This window comes from Podarcis melisellensis (assembly GCF_964234715.1).
Source record: "Podarcis melisellensis genome assembly, chromosome: 6".
NCBI lineage: Eukaryota > Metazoa > Chordata > Lepidosauria > Squamata > Lacertidae > Podarcis > Podarcis melisellensis.
Window position 1 is genome coordinate 76270127 of NC_138538.1, and position 14746 is coordinate 76284872.

The 14746-nt window shown below is 43.4% G+C and overlaps 1 protein-coding gene across 3 annotated transcripts in view; it reads right to left on the reverse strand.

Moving 5' to 3' along the window:
• OLFM3 (olfactomedin 3) overlaps positions 1-14746 on the reverse strand; it is a 159185-nt gene that overhangs the window by 27819 nt on the left and 116620 nt on the right. For all 3 annotated transcript variants that reach the window (XM_081916066.1, XM_081916065.1, XM_081916067.1), the window contains exon 2: positions 10388-10534. In XM_081916066.1, the coding sequence (XP_081772192.1) occupies positions 10388-10534 (147 nt within the window). The remainder of the gene's footprint in view (positions 1-10387; positions 10535-14746) is intronic.

Here is a 14746-nt window from a genome sequence, read left to right on the forward strand (position 1 = left end):
CTGAACATTAGGTCCAGTCGTGACCGACTCTGGGGTTGCTGCGCTCATCTCACTTAATTGGCCGAGGGAGCCGGCGTACAGCTTAGCCAGCATGACTAAGCCGCTTCTGGTAAACCAGAGCAGCGTGTGGAAATGTCATTTACCTTCCCGCAGGAGCGGTACCTATTTATCTACTTGCACTTTGACATGCTTTCGAACTGCTAGGTTGGCAGGAGCAGGGACCGAGCAACAGGAGCTCACCCCGTCGTGGGGATTCGAACTGCCAACCTTCTGATCGTCAAGTCCTAGGCTCTGTGGTTTAACCCACAGTGCCACCCGCGTCCCTATAAAAGTCATACTTTAGTGTAAAACGCCAAAGTAATGCAGATTTCATGAAAAACATGTACAAAAATAATGCACTTTTTAAAAGTTCCCAGGCTGATACAGAAACAAAATGGAATGGGTTTAAGAACAGATGTGAAAGCAAAGCAGATCAAAAATAGACTGAACCATCCATCTCTGTTCCTGGTCAAATAAGCACCTGGCAAACCTTGTTTGCTGTCATCAGTGGTATGGCTCTGCCACTCACCTGACCTCCAGTTGGTTGCATTGCTGCACACCAGGCGGTACAGTGGTTGCCACAGTGCAAATGCACCTGCAGGAGCATTGCCTTGCCTCTGCCACTGTGTTTGCACCCTGTCAACCTCCCCTTTCCAGTAACTAGAAGCGGTCAGGTGAGTGCCACTGCTGTCATACGCATCTTCTGGGTGTGCCTCAAGCTTTTCATGTTTTAGCTCCTGCCTCTTCCCCACTGTAAAACTGCTAAAAGTTCCCCTTTCCCTGAGCTTCAAATACATGTAGGTTGTTGAGGAATGCAGGAGACTGGTTTCAGAAGGATGGAGGGGAAAGGTAGAGCCCCTGATGTTCTCACAGAGCTTGCTGGGCAGCCTTTGGGTGTTATCTATAGTGGTTAAGAAGGGACACGGGTGGCGCTGTGGGTTAAACCACAGAGCCTAGGACTTGCCGATCAGAAGGTCGGCAGTTTGAATCCCCGCAACGGGGTGAGCTCCTGTTGCTTGGTCCCTGCTCCTGCCAACCTAGCAGTTCGAAAGCATGCCAGTGCAAGTAGATAAATAGGTACCGCTGCACCGGGAAGGTAAACGGCGTTTCTGTGCACTGCTCTGGTTCTCCAGAAGTGGCTTAGTCACACTGGCCACATGACTCGGAAGCTGTACGCCAGCTCCCTTGGCCAATAAAGCGAGATAAGCGCCACAACCCCAGAGTCATCTGCAACTGGACCTAATGGTCAGGGGTCCTTTTATCTATAGTGGTTAACTGAGGAATGAAGGCCAAAGAGTTCAGGGGTCTAGGACCAAATACAGCCTCAGAAATACAAAAACAAAATAAAACAGGGTGGCATCTGAATGGGGAATTTTAGGTGCACCAAAGAGAAGAGTGACTGCTTTTTTGAGTACAACACTTGACTTTGGATGGATGTTTACTCGTGCTAATTTGAAGTCACTCGAGAACTCAGAGCTCTCAGCGACCAATTCATCACTTTCAGTGTGCTTTCTTGATTGCATTAGGACATTGGGCCTTTGCTCATCCAAGAACTCTTTAGCCTAGGGAATCAATTGGATTGTACACTTCAAATTCTGTGATGCAGTTTTGGTTCAAACAAAAATGCACTATTTTATGGGGGAAATGTGCACACAAAATGAATAGTTTAAAGGGAAATGCAGTGAAACATAAAACATGTATTTTAAGGCTGGAATGTGTATCAAAACACATAAGATGTGCATAATAAATTCAAATAATAATAATAGCACATTTTTGTGCATTAAAAAAATCCAAAATAACGGGATGGAAGGGACCTATGATTGAGAGAAAATGACATGGAACAGAAGCAGGCTTCCCTATTCAGCTGCCACTGTTTTAAAAGAGAGCATATAACATATCAGATGACACAAAAAAGTTAAGTATTCTAGCTCAGGAATTGGCAAATTTGTTTTCATTACTTCTCAATTCATAATCCCAGAATACTATGCAAAAGAAATGTCTAGATGGGATTTTCAATAGGGGGAAAATAAAATGAGGTAGGGAGGCTGAAAAGACCAGAAATGTGGTTTTTGGTTTTTTTGAGGGGGGGAGGGGGAGCTGCCACACAGATAAAATATAGCATGCTTCTGCTAATGTTTCAGGTACTGTGAACCATATTATGTGGCTTCTCAGAAGTAAGGCGTCTTCTTGATGGGGAGTTTCCACCATCCTTTGAAAGGATGTATTGTGAGAGTGATTCCACCAATATTCAGACCTCAGCGGCCTTAGAACCACTAAAAACAACAACAACAAAAATGACCAGAAGTGTAACCACCTTCTGAGCTGAGGAGCAGAACTGCTGACATAAATGGCTATTCCGTGTCAAGTTCACCCCCCACCTACCCTATCGATTCTGGGCAATCTTAGTGCTGGTGTGACATCACCACATCACATACTTCCCCATTCCCACTCTGAATCACTGCCAGATTTGTTGAAACACTGGGATCAGGGTCTTTGATGTGGGGTCATGGTTTTAGTTCAGCCCTGACTCTTGATACATTGGAGTGCATTTATTTATTTTTCTTTCAAAGTCCCCGAATTCTATACTTTCCTGATACTTTCCTTTGTGATGTGTCTGTGCTTTGGAAGATGTGAGACAGCGATATTTGTTCAAGTACAAAGTGTCTCATCCCCCCCCCCCCGAACTATGCTAGTGTTTTCTTCTGTAAGTACTTGGAAGTGCAACCTGCACATTGGATCTCCTTCTCAGTGAAATAAAAGGAGAAAGAAGAGTTTGGATTTGATATCCCGCCTTTCACTCCCCTTCAGGAGTCTCAAAGCGGCTAACATTCTCCTTTCCCTTCCTCCCCCACAACAAACACTCTGTGAGGTGAGTGGGGCTGAGAGACTTCACAGAAGTGTGACTGGCCCAAGGTCACCCAGCAGCTGCAGGTGGAGGAGCGGAGACAGGAACCCGGTTCCCCAGATTAGGAGACTACCACTCTTAACCACCACACCACACCAAACTAGAAGAAGAAGAAGAAGAAGAAGAAGAAGAAGGAGGAGGAGGAGGAGGAGGAGGAGGAGGAGGAGGAGGAGGAGGAGAAGAAGAAAGCAGCCCTGGTGTCCAGACATATACCCACAAATGCCTCAACATTTCCTTTTGCAATCAGCCTTCCTCACACTGTACTGGAAGCAGCTTCCTCCAGCCCCTTGAGATTGGGTGCACTCTTCCCATCTTGGATCAAATCTACGCTTCCAGGTGCCATAAGAAAGCTGCAGAGATAGCACAGGATAGTGCGCATCCCGGAAATGATCTCTTTCAGCTTCTGCCTTCTGGAAGAAGGTACATGGTTATAAAGACTAGGACTAGCCGCCTGAGAAACAGTTTCTATCCAAATGCAATTTTGGTTTTAAACGCAGTGTAAGGTAGTCTCTATGGGAGTATATTGTATTTAATTATGGGGTATCAGAGTTTTTAGGGGGTTAACCAGGCTGGGATAGCTGGGATAGTAGCTTGTTGGTTTCTGAATGCCCGACGTAGATTTTTTCAATTTCATTGTTCTGTATGGGACAATGACCATAAAGATTATCGTACCGTATTGTATTGTATTCAAGAGTGAATTGTTGTGGTATAAACTGCAGAGTGGAGAGCCCTGGTGCCCACATGGAAGTCTGTCCATGGTGCTTTAGTTCCAACCTTTGCCAACTGACTCCCTGGCTTCATCTTCACAAATGCAGGAAGCTCCCTATTGAAATGCATTATATTAATACTTTCATAGTCTGCTTGTGAGCTTCCAGTGGCATCTTTCAGTGCTAGAACAAGATGCAGATGGCCACCAGCAATTAGAAGCTGGACAGCAGGTAGAGGTAAAGAAAAGTAAAGGTGTGGGAAGGTTGAGGGTGGCAAGAAAGGATAGATTGATTATTAATATCCTTCCTAACTTGCGCTAGGAAGTTTCTTCACTCCCCCCTCCCCCTTATGCAGCAGAAAACCGGTTGTAGACTTGTGTGAGCCTTTTAAGACAACAAACAATTCAATCTGGCTTGCCCAGATTGAGATATTGTCTATTATTCCTGGTAAGATCCCTTTGATCCCTCCTAAAAGAATAAAGACATAACAGTCTTATTCATAAGTAACAAAAAGTAGTTTTACTCACGATCAGGCAGAACATAGTGTGATCCCTGAAGGCAAACTTTAGGCTGTACAAACAGGTTTACCCCATATGGGAGATAACCTAGGGGACTGCTGGCTTGCAGCAGTCCAGTCCAGGTGAATCAGGAATTTGGCAGGATGAAAAAGAAGACCGAAGAGAGGGAGGTGGCTGAGTGACGTGGCATTTCCCAAGGTCTGGAAAGGTCACACCCACCTACTAGTCACATGCAAGGAAGGGTGCTCCAGGTCAGGAGGAACAGGAAGTTTCGACTGGCTGGACTAACATTCCCTGCATGACCACTCTAGCAAAACAGGTAATGTTGTACTTGATTGCTCCCAAGCAAAAGGACCCCTGGACGGTTACATCCCACAAAAGGACCCCTGGGCGGTTAAGTCCAGTCAAAGGTGACTATGGGGTTGTGGTGCTCATCACACTTTCAGGCTGAGGGAGCCAATGTTTGTCCACAGACAGCTTTATGAGTCATGTGGCCAGCATGACTTAACTGCTTCTGGTGCAACGGAACTCCATGGCAGAAACCAGAGCGCATGGAAATGCTGTTTATGTTCCCGCTGCAGTGGTACCTATTTATCTACTTGCCCAGGTGTGCTTTCGATCTGCAAGGTTGGCAGGAGTTGGGACCAGAGTGACAGGAGCTCACCCTGTTACGGGGATTCGAACCACCGACCTTCTGATCATCAAGCCCAAGGGTCTCAGTGGTTTAGACCATAGCACCACCCATGCCCCATAGGACAGCAGGACTGAGCAAGCACACAGCTCACCCAGTCACAGTCTTCTCCATTGGGGTAAGGTATATGTTATTTCTGTTTAAGTTATAGCAATGAATCCATGTGCAAATTGTATGCAAGTGGGTGCCTTCTTCTTTGGTAATGCATTTCCTCATTTTTGGTGCTGCTTAAATGACCAGCCTAGAGTAGGTGGACATCTGACCTGATGCAGCAAGGCGTACTTTAAACTTTTAAATTTGTAAACCAACTCAGCCCTGAGGGATAGGTTGGGTCAGAAGTTCCCACAGATGCAGACAACAATGCTATGGATTTGTGATTACTTAATCTTCTGTAACTCTGCTCCTAGTTTAAAAAGACTGCAAAGCTGGTATTTCATCAAAATGCAGATTTGCTACTTATCTAGCTCTTAGCGCTTTTTGAGAAACTGCCAGTGATAATAGCAAATCCACAACTTTTATTATCCTTGTCGCTATGCAAGTCAAGCAAATAAAACACCCCTTAGAACTGTGACAAAACTAGGGCTGTTTGTTTTGCTAGAGTTGCTGTTAATCTGAATCTGTAAGAAGATTCAATGCGACATAAAAGGGAAATTCCTTGCATACTCAATGTGATTAAATTAAAATAATTTTATTAGGGCTGTACTCAATATCATTCAGATTTGCTTTTGTGGCTGAAAATACTATGGGGAAGAAATAGTTCCAGAAACACTGATTGTGTGAATAGTATTTTTTCTGAATATTGTTCAGAAAAACGGAGTAGTAGTCATTATTCTACCCCCCTGAGCTTAAGGAGCATTAATTCCAATAGGCCTACTTTGAGTAAAATTTAGTTGAATACAACCCACTGTTTCCCATCATTGCTGCCACTACTTTGGCGCCATTTTGTTTCCCAGGCCGTTCCTTCTGCCTACTTCCTAGATTAGTCACATGATTGATTCCTCACAATCTGGGATCATACAGTGAATAGGATAATGTCACATGGCTAAGTAACCAATCAGATTTGCCTACATGATGTTGTCATTGAGAGCAAGCAAAGTCAATGAAGAGTGAGAGCAAGCTAGTATGTTTTTTGTGATGAGTGCCAAAATATACTGTTGAAAAGGGGAGGGTTGGGGTTTTTTTGCCACTGCTGTACACGTTCATAAAAATATAGGAGCAGTCTGAGTTTGTGCAGAATATTTTGGGGGTTTTAAGCAAGACCTGTGGCAAGGGTGGGGCTTATGGTAAAAATCACAAAACACACTACAATTTGATTTAATGTCTGGACTCGACAAATTCATGGAGAAAAGGTCAGGTTTTAACTAATGGGCAGTTAATCCTTTAAAAACTGTATTGATTACAGTCACAGACCAATATAATTTGTTACACTTGAATAATATGCATTAAAAAGATATGGATGAATTTACCGAAGAACCAAAAAAAGAAGTTCTCACTTTACCATCTGCTTCCACATTTATATTAAAGAGACAAGGAATTTAGCTACCTTATATGTAACATAAATAGAATTGATGATTACGCAAAAAGATATCACAGTTTCAGTGGATCTTCTTGTTGAGTTCTTAATAAAGGGGGTGGAGGCACAGGTTCTTTGGGCTCCATATACAAATTGCAGTGTCTTTCCGATTTCACATAGATGAAGTCACTCACCAAGAAGAGTCTTACTGAACTGGAGGGCAGAGCCAAGAAAAACTACATGGCCAGAGGCTGAACAGCTCTGAGAACTAGTTTCTGGGAGACAAATAATGGTGAAGCACTGTTGCCTTTCTACCTTTCCAGAGAAGCAGCCTAGAGATGTCTGACTGGCTACTCTACCAACAGGAAATACTGGGTGAGGTAGATTCAGAAGGCCCCATATTATGCTTTTGTTATTCTGGAAGTGATCTCCTTTACTTCAATAGGTTGTCTATCAAGGATGCTGTTTATAGCTATGGATATGGAAAACATCAGTGCTGCGAAATTGCCAGAAAGCCTTGAGAGCATTTTAGTGCAAGAGTGTAAATGGCATGGTCCCCTTGTTAACAAACAAACCCGGAACAGGAGCAGCTACACAAATATTCCCTTATTATTTTAAAACTGAAGTCTATAACCTCACCCTCCACCACCGTGCTCATGAATTCTTTTATTCTGGAAGACAGTTTGCTTTTATTTCACAATGCCTGAGCCAATGTAACATCTGAAACTTCGAGGAACAGCAGCACGATAACCCAGCTGTTTTTAAAAGCCTTGTGGCTATGTGTGCCTATTGATGTGGAATATTGCCTTTCTCCTGGTTTGTCATCATGTTGTGATTTCTTAGAACTGGTCCACACATATGGATCCCTTGCCTACTTTTCTGCACTTGATTACTGCACAATTGATGACTAGCCTTGAATCACACCTTATCTCTGGAGCCAGTTGTGGGTTTCTCTGCGGAGAAACTCTACTGTGGAGAGAAGGATTCCATGCTTTGATGTATCACATGAAAACAAACACTGCATTCATTCATTCATTCATTCATTCATTCGATCGTTTGTTTGTTGGTAATAGGCCACTCTCTTTATTCTGCATAAATTTACTGCCACTCCTACCCATAATCTTATTAATTTGGTGTATGAAAGAGAAACCTTAAAAAACCTGCAGAAACAGTTCAATAATATCAGATTCCAGATCTTCAACAGGGATAGCCTACCACGTTAGGTAAAGGTACCCCTGACCATTAGGTCCAGTCGTGACCGACTCTGGGGTTGCGGCGCTCATCTCGCTCTATGGGCTGTGGGAGCCGGCGTACGGCTTCCAGGTCATGTGGCCAGCATGACTAAGCCATTTCTGGTGAATCAGAGCAGCGCATGGAAACGCCGTTTACCTTCCCGCCTATTTATCTACTTGCACTTGGATGTGCTTTCGAACGGCTAGGTTGGCAGGAGCAGGGACCGAGTAACGGGAGCTCACCCTGTCGCGGGGATTCGAACCGCCAACCTTCTGATCGTCAAGTCCTAGGCTCTGTGGTTTAACCCACAGCCCCACCCACGTGTAGGCTATTTCAATAGCATTTCTTTAAGCTGAATTGACAAGGGTTTCTCATTTCCTGAGTGTAGACACTAGCCACCAAAACAAGGACTTTTGACTTGTAAAGAGGTATTACAGAAAGGTCATAGGGTTGCTACCTTTTCACGTGGCAAATTGTGGACAATTCAGACTGCAGCCGTAAGCTCACTTACCTGGGAGTAAGTCCCACTGAAAACTCTGGGACTTAATACTGAGCACTTATGTGTAAGTCTGTCAGGAACCATGTCAGTCAGCACAACAAGAAGAACATCAAGGCGCTTATTATTTATCAGCAAGTATTATAATAATAGGAGTACAGTGTTGACGAAACATCTAAAATACCTGCCTGCAAAGGGGTGGGAAGCTCTTGCTGCCTGGAAGCAGTGGCTCATGAAGAGATACAAGATGTAGCCTCCTCTACAGGTTATTTTTCTCTCTGCCATGCCCCAACATTCCATTCTGTCAGGACTAACTCAGAATGAGAGACCACTTCCTCTGACGGTATCACTGGCTCTCATCTAGGGCCATTGGTTATAGACAACTGAGCCTGAGACCACAAGCCCAGGAAATTTTAAAATAAAAACTAATTTAAAAAATAGTCCAGGAAATGATGGCCCATCAGAGCTGGCTTCCAATCTGGGGTATAACAATAAAACAATGAACAGGGTGGTGATACAATGACCACTGCAATCAACACAAGATAATATCACCAAGGCAACTATCTGTAAACAAACAATAAACATCCATAAAAATGGATGAACTCTTTATTTACTGTGTTTGCTATTGTTTAAGATAAAAACTCTCCTTCATGAATCACTGTATGGAAGTGAATGCTGGACCATAAAGAAGGCTGATCGCCAAAGAATTGATGCTTTTGAATTATGGTGCTGGAGAAGACTCTTGAGAATCCCATGGACTGCAAGAAGATCAAACCTATCCATTCTGAAGGAAATCACCCTTGAGTGCTCACTGGAAGGACAGATCCTGAAGCTGAGGCTCCAATACATTGGCTACTTCATGAGAAGAGAAGACTCCCTGGAAAAGACCCTGATGCTGGGAAAGATTGAGGGCACAAGGAGAAGGGGACAACAGAGATGGTTGGACAGTGTTATAGAAGTTACCAACAAGAATTTGATGAAACTCTCGGAGGCAGTGGAAGACAGGAGTGCCTGGTGTTCTCTGGTCCATGGGGTCACGAAGAGTCGGACATGACTAAACGACTAAACAACAACAAAGCTAAAAACTAGTTGGGAAATAAACTACTTTGCCATTTTTATGGACGTTTATTGTTTGTTTACAGATAGTTGGCTTGGTGATATTACCTTGTGTTGATTGCCAATCTGGGGGCAGTGTACCCTTGACCGGTCCTCAACACCACCTCCATACCCTCTAATATCTCCCCTAAAAAATTACTCTGTGCAGAAGCCCAGAGCCAAAGGGATAATGTAGCAGCAGGAAGCGTCATATTCTGGAGACTGTTTGGAGGGAGGAAGACAGAGCCACATGCTCCAGAGCAAGGTTAACACTCAAAAAAAAAGGGGGGGATAGGCAGCAGAGTGAGTAATAAAACGGCACAATTTGTGCTTAGCAGTCACAGGTGCAACATCTACTTCTCCTCAGCAATAGAGATCCTTTAGATCTGCTGGACAGCTCCCTGTCATCAGTAATAAGACAGGCATCTGAGCCAAACAACAGTGGTGTCCGGGGTTGAGTACTTTCCACACCAGTAAGGATTGAATGACCCCAAACACCACCATAGGCAGAGATGTGGTTGACTGGAAGCAAACAAGGTCTAGTGAATCAGTCAAAGATATGGCAGGCAAGATGTCACTATGAAGTTGAGTGGGTGCTTCATTATAAATTCATTTCTCACAGCAGTTCTTTCATGGCACTCAGTTTGGGAATTACTAAGTTGGCTGTGGCAATTATGTAGCACTGAGTATCACCATTTGTCTTTAGATTATTAAAAGCTAAAATTGGAAAACCGGCCACTAATGCCTGATTATCTTTAGAACTCTTTATTATCTAGCGCAACAATTTCTGTTTTCAGCATGGCACACAAAATTACAATATAAATTGCAAATCTACAAAAGAGATTACGGTGATTATTAAAAAGTTCTTTTTTTGTTGCCCACAGAAGCTCTTTTTCTCAAAACACTTATTTGGGACATTGTCAGCACCACTAATTGCAATTTGTGGGGAAACACAAATGCTGCTTATGCAGAAATTATGGGTAGACTTTGTCTGTGGTATGTTTGCTACGTATTGTCACCCTCTGTGTCAGGTGCTCATTGCCCTGTGTTGTTTAACATTAAGAAGAGAAAGTGGATGTCGATAACTTTTAAAATGGAAAATAAAAATATTATTTAAAAGCGAGGGAAAGAACATATTTCCATGAGCATCTTAATAGGCAAAATGAAGGTTATCTGGTGACCATACTCACCTTTTCCAGTAGTTGTCTAAGCTGCTTGCTTTTGGCATCTCTGGAGCAAAGGTTTTGTTCTGGAGCAACCACAGTGCAAATACATCTTCCATCTGGGTCTTGGGCAGAACTATAGACTTGCCAGCCTTCTTTGGGGCTGATTTGAGTCTGTGAACAAGAAACAATGGGACACTATAATAAACAAGCACAGAACGGAGAGAAAGAGAAATGGGGTTTCATTTGCAGATGACCATTTACTGTATTTTTTGCTCCATAGGATGCACCTGACCATAAGATGCACCTAGTTTTTAGAGGGGGAATGCAAGAAAAAAAAATTCTTTAAAGGGAGCGCTGAGCAGAGCCTGTATGCATCCCAGGGTCTGCTCAGTGCTCCCTTTCATGAGCCGCGTGAAGTGTGTGTGCGGCGCTTGTAGGCTTTTCCCTGAGGAGGGAGAAGGGCAGCCCGTCCGCGCGGCTCTTTAAAGGGAGAGCGGCTCTTGCTGGCTTTTGCGGGAGGTAGGGGAAGGGACAGAGTGTGGCTAAGCCAGAAGCTAGAACAGTGAGAGGGAGCTCAGCAATCCCTCTTGCTGTTCTGGGTTCTGGGATAGCTGGACAGCCACTTCAGGGCAGTGGGATGAAGGCTCCCCATTGCGCACGGCTAAGCCAGAAACTAGAACAGCGAGAGGGAGCTCAGCGATCCCTCTTGCTGTTCTGGTTTCTGGGATAGCTGCGCAGTCTGCATTCGCTCCATAAGACGCACACACATTTCCCCTTACTTTTTAGGAGGGAAAAAGTGGGTCTTATAGAGCGAAAAATATGGTATTTATTTATTAAATTGAATCTGTACAGTGTTCCATTGCACAAAATCTCTTAAGTAGTTTGCATAAAATTATAGGCAAAAATCAGCAGTTTAAAAGCAGGTTGACCTAAAAATTTCAAAAAAGTAAAGCCAGCGGTTTAAAATATATACATTATAAATTATATCAAAATACACGCCAGCTTTAACACAGCAGGGTAGGCTTGCTTGAACAAAAAGGTTTCCAGCAAGCATTGAAAAACATACAGCAAAGTATAGCCTAATCTCATCTTTTCCAGAAATGGCAATTTACGCTAGGAAAGATGTGTGCCAATGATATACTACAGTTGCAGTTGGTGCCATCTCTATGTCCCTTTTCAGATCAATCCCTCCATGTGGTCGGTGAATATGTATGGAGGGAACAGATGATGCCTCAGGCTTATGTTAGTACACCCATTGGCTGTTCAGCTACATTCACTTAGAGCAGGCATGTCCAGCTCCCAAGAGACTGCGATCTACTCCCACTATAAAAAAACTGGTAGTGATCTACCCATTAGATTGACCAAAGTTGTTGAGCTTTTTAGGGGGGAGGAAGACCCAAAGTTGTATCAACCTGTTGGACAGCCCTGATTTAGTGGGTACTTTGCTACATTCAGCTGAAGACCGCGAGAGGATGTTCTGATGTCAGAGGCATGGCAAAGAGGCACCAGTTGTGCTTCTTGTGCCTCATTAGTGCTGTGGCTGGCAGGGCTGAAGCTGGGACCTTGTGTTTGCAAAGCATTTATTCTCCCACCAAGCTGTGGTGTCTCCTTACTTCCATCAGAGAAACCAGATGACCATAGATGACCTAGAAGAGCAGAGCTACGAAGCTTTCACATGGAATGGAAATCTCTAAAATCTCTACACCCCAACAGCTATAAAAAGAAAATGAAACAATCCACCCTTTGTGCCTTTTTAATTTCTTTTCAGAAAGGGCAGAGGTCCTGATCCAGCAAGGATATCCGAATGCACAAGGCTTACTTATAGCTTGTTTTGTGGGCTAAGATATGAGAGGTTACTGTTTCTCCTCTCACTGCTCACTAAGGGCCAAAGCAGATCTTACTTTAATTGTGTTAGTAATCATGCTTCACCCTGATTTTGACCCAGCTGATCCTGACTTTGACCTATGATTGACACTCATGCCCACACAAGATGCAAGGCGTGATGTTTTTCTAACTGCAGAAGAGGAACCACAACCTCACATGTGTCTTCTTCTGTGATGTTACCACGTTAACTACTGATGGATAATTATACTTTGGTAACTTTGGTATCACTACTGGACATATAAGAAATGCAGACTAAGTTGTAGCCTTCACAACTACCAACTGTCCACAGACACAAAAGTGACAGCACAACACAGACCCAAAACAAATTGCCTAAAAAAGCATTAGACAAAACCATTCAACACACCCAAGACACAACAGAGAAAGCATGCATTGGGCTAGAAGTTAGCTTTTAAGTGACACAGTACAGTATTTCTAGCACAGATATGCAGTTATGTTTTAATTGTTTTAGGAAAAAGATAGCATTGACATCTTTTGTTTTAAAAAAACGAAGAAGAAAGATTTACATGTCTACAATTATTGGATTGCACACTGCTTGGCTTTTCTCTAGGGTTAATCTCACACAGCCCTTCCCAGACACAAGGCAGCAAAGGCTTTGAATGAGATGCAGGAGAGTTAATAATTTTTTTAAAACCATCGCAGAAATATGAAGAAACAAGACTGCAAGGCATTTTTCTACCTCCAAAACCTTTCAAGCCTCAGAGGACTTTGTGAGGGAGAGAGTAGATATTGCAAAGCAGACTCGTCATTAACAGAGCTGAAAATAGATCTGGGAAGCACGCTGGTTTCGAAAAAGTCAGTGTCAAATTAAAATGTCTCACCTAGACTGGATATACAGAAGCAGCAGAAAATGAGGGTAGAATCCTAGTGGCAATGGAACAGATGGAACGACTCTGGACTGTGGTGATAACAACATCTTTTAATGTTCCTCTACAATTAAAACCAAACTCTCTCACTGCAAACAGAAAACTAGCACAGTGGTTGGAGGGAGAGACAAGTTCCTCCTTCCTGATGTGCTAGTTATCTACTTGCAGGGAACTTTTACATGAGGGAACATGCAAAACCGGCATCCTTTACCTCCAGTCTGAAATGCCACAGCCCATTACACCACCGTTGGGCTTTACCACCCAAATCCTACCCATATGCAAAGCCAGTAGGTCCTCTAAGGATGTGCTCTGTCCTTACTTTATAGGTGGAGGGGAGTAAGAGGAGCAGACAACACTTTCAAGCCCTACTCAGGCATTCAGTGCTTTGCAAACATCCATGGGTACTGGACATATGACACAAATCGAGAATATACATACTGACAATTACAACCAAGGAAATAGGGTGGCTCCTAAAATACATATCCCAGGTGTCAACAGCCAATGTTAAAAGGTGCATCTTCAGCATACATCTAATGAAGGTGCCATATACATCTCTGTGGAGAAGTGTATAAAACCTAACTGGGTTCCTGTACAGTGGTACCTCGGGTTAAGAACTTAATTTGTTCTGGAGGTCTGTTCTTAACCTGAAACTGTTCTTAACCTGAAGCACAACTTTAACTAATGGGGCCTCCTGCTGCTGCACGATTTCTGTTCTCATCCTGAAGCAAAGTTCTTAACCCAAGGTAATATTTCTGGGTTAGCAGAGTCTGTAACCTGAAGCGTATGTAACCCGAGGTACCATTGTACTTCTCTTCTGCTTGTAGCTTTCAGTTACAATAAAAGAAGGATTTTGAAGTCCTGGTTATGAATTGCTCCCCCCTGAACACAAACACAACAGCTTGCAATGTGCCATGTTAGTCTACCCATTCCCTGATTCAGGTATATGGCGGGGATGGGCCTACTAAACTACACACACACACACACACACACACACACACACACACTTCAGCATTTCCTGTGCATTGTACCAGGTACATATTAAAGAGAATGGTCAAACTGACAACAAATATATTTGAGGGCCAACCAACACCATCTGCCCTGTGAGAAGGATGAAGAGAGTGAGGAAGGCAGCTGAAGACATCCAGATGAACTGTACCCTCCCCACCTGGCCAGCTTTACAAGTTAAAGCATTTGTCTAAGTTCTTTAAAATTCTAAACTGCCTTGGCAGAAAGGCAATATATAATGAATGAATGAATGAATGAATGAATGAATGAATGAACTGGTGCTTCCACAGCACAGACCTGCACAGAGTGCTCTTCCCATTCAGCCCTGAAGCCCACTGTGTGACCTAAAAGTGGAAGAGGGGTGTAGGACTATGGACTCCTTGGAAAAAAGCTGGGAAATTAATAGAATGAATATATCAGCATCCTTTCAGAACAATCCTATACATACACATAACCATCTACACTACTAACTTAAAACATTAGAATAATGGAAAGTAAGGTAAAAGGTAAAAGGTAAAAGGTAAAAGACCCCTGGATGGTTAAGTCCAGTGAAAGGTGACTATGGGGTGCAGTGCTCATCTCACTTTCAGGTCGAGGGAGATGGCGTTTG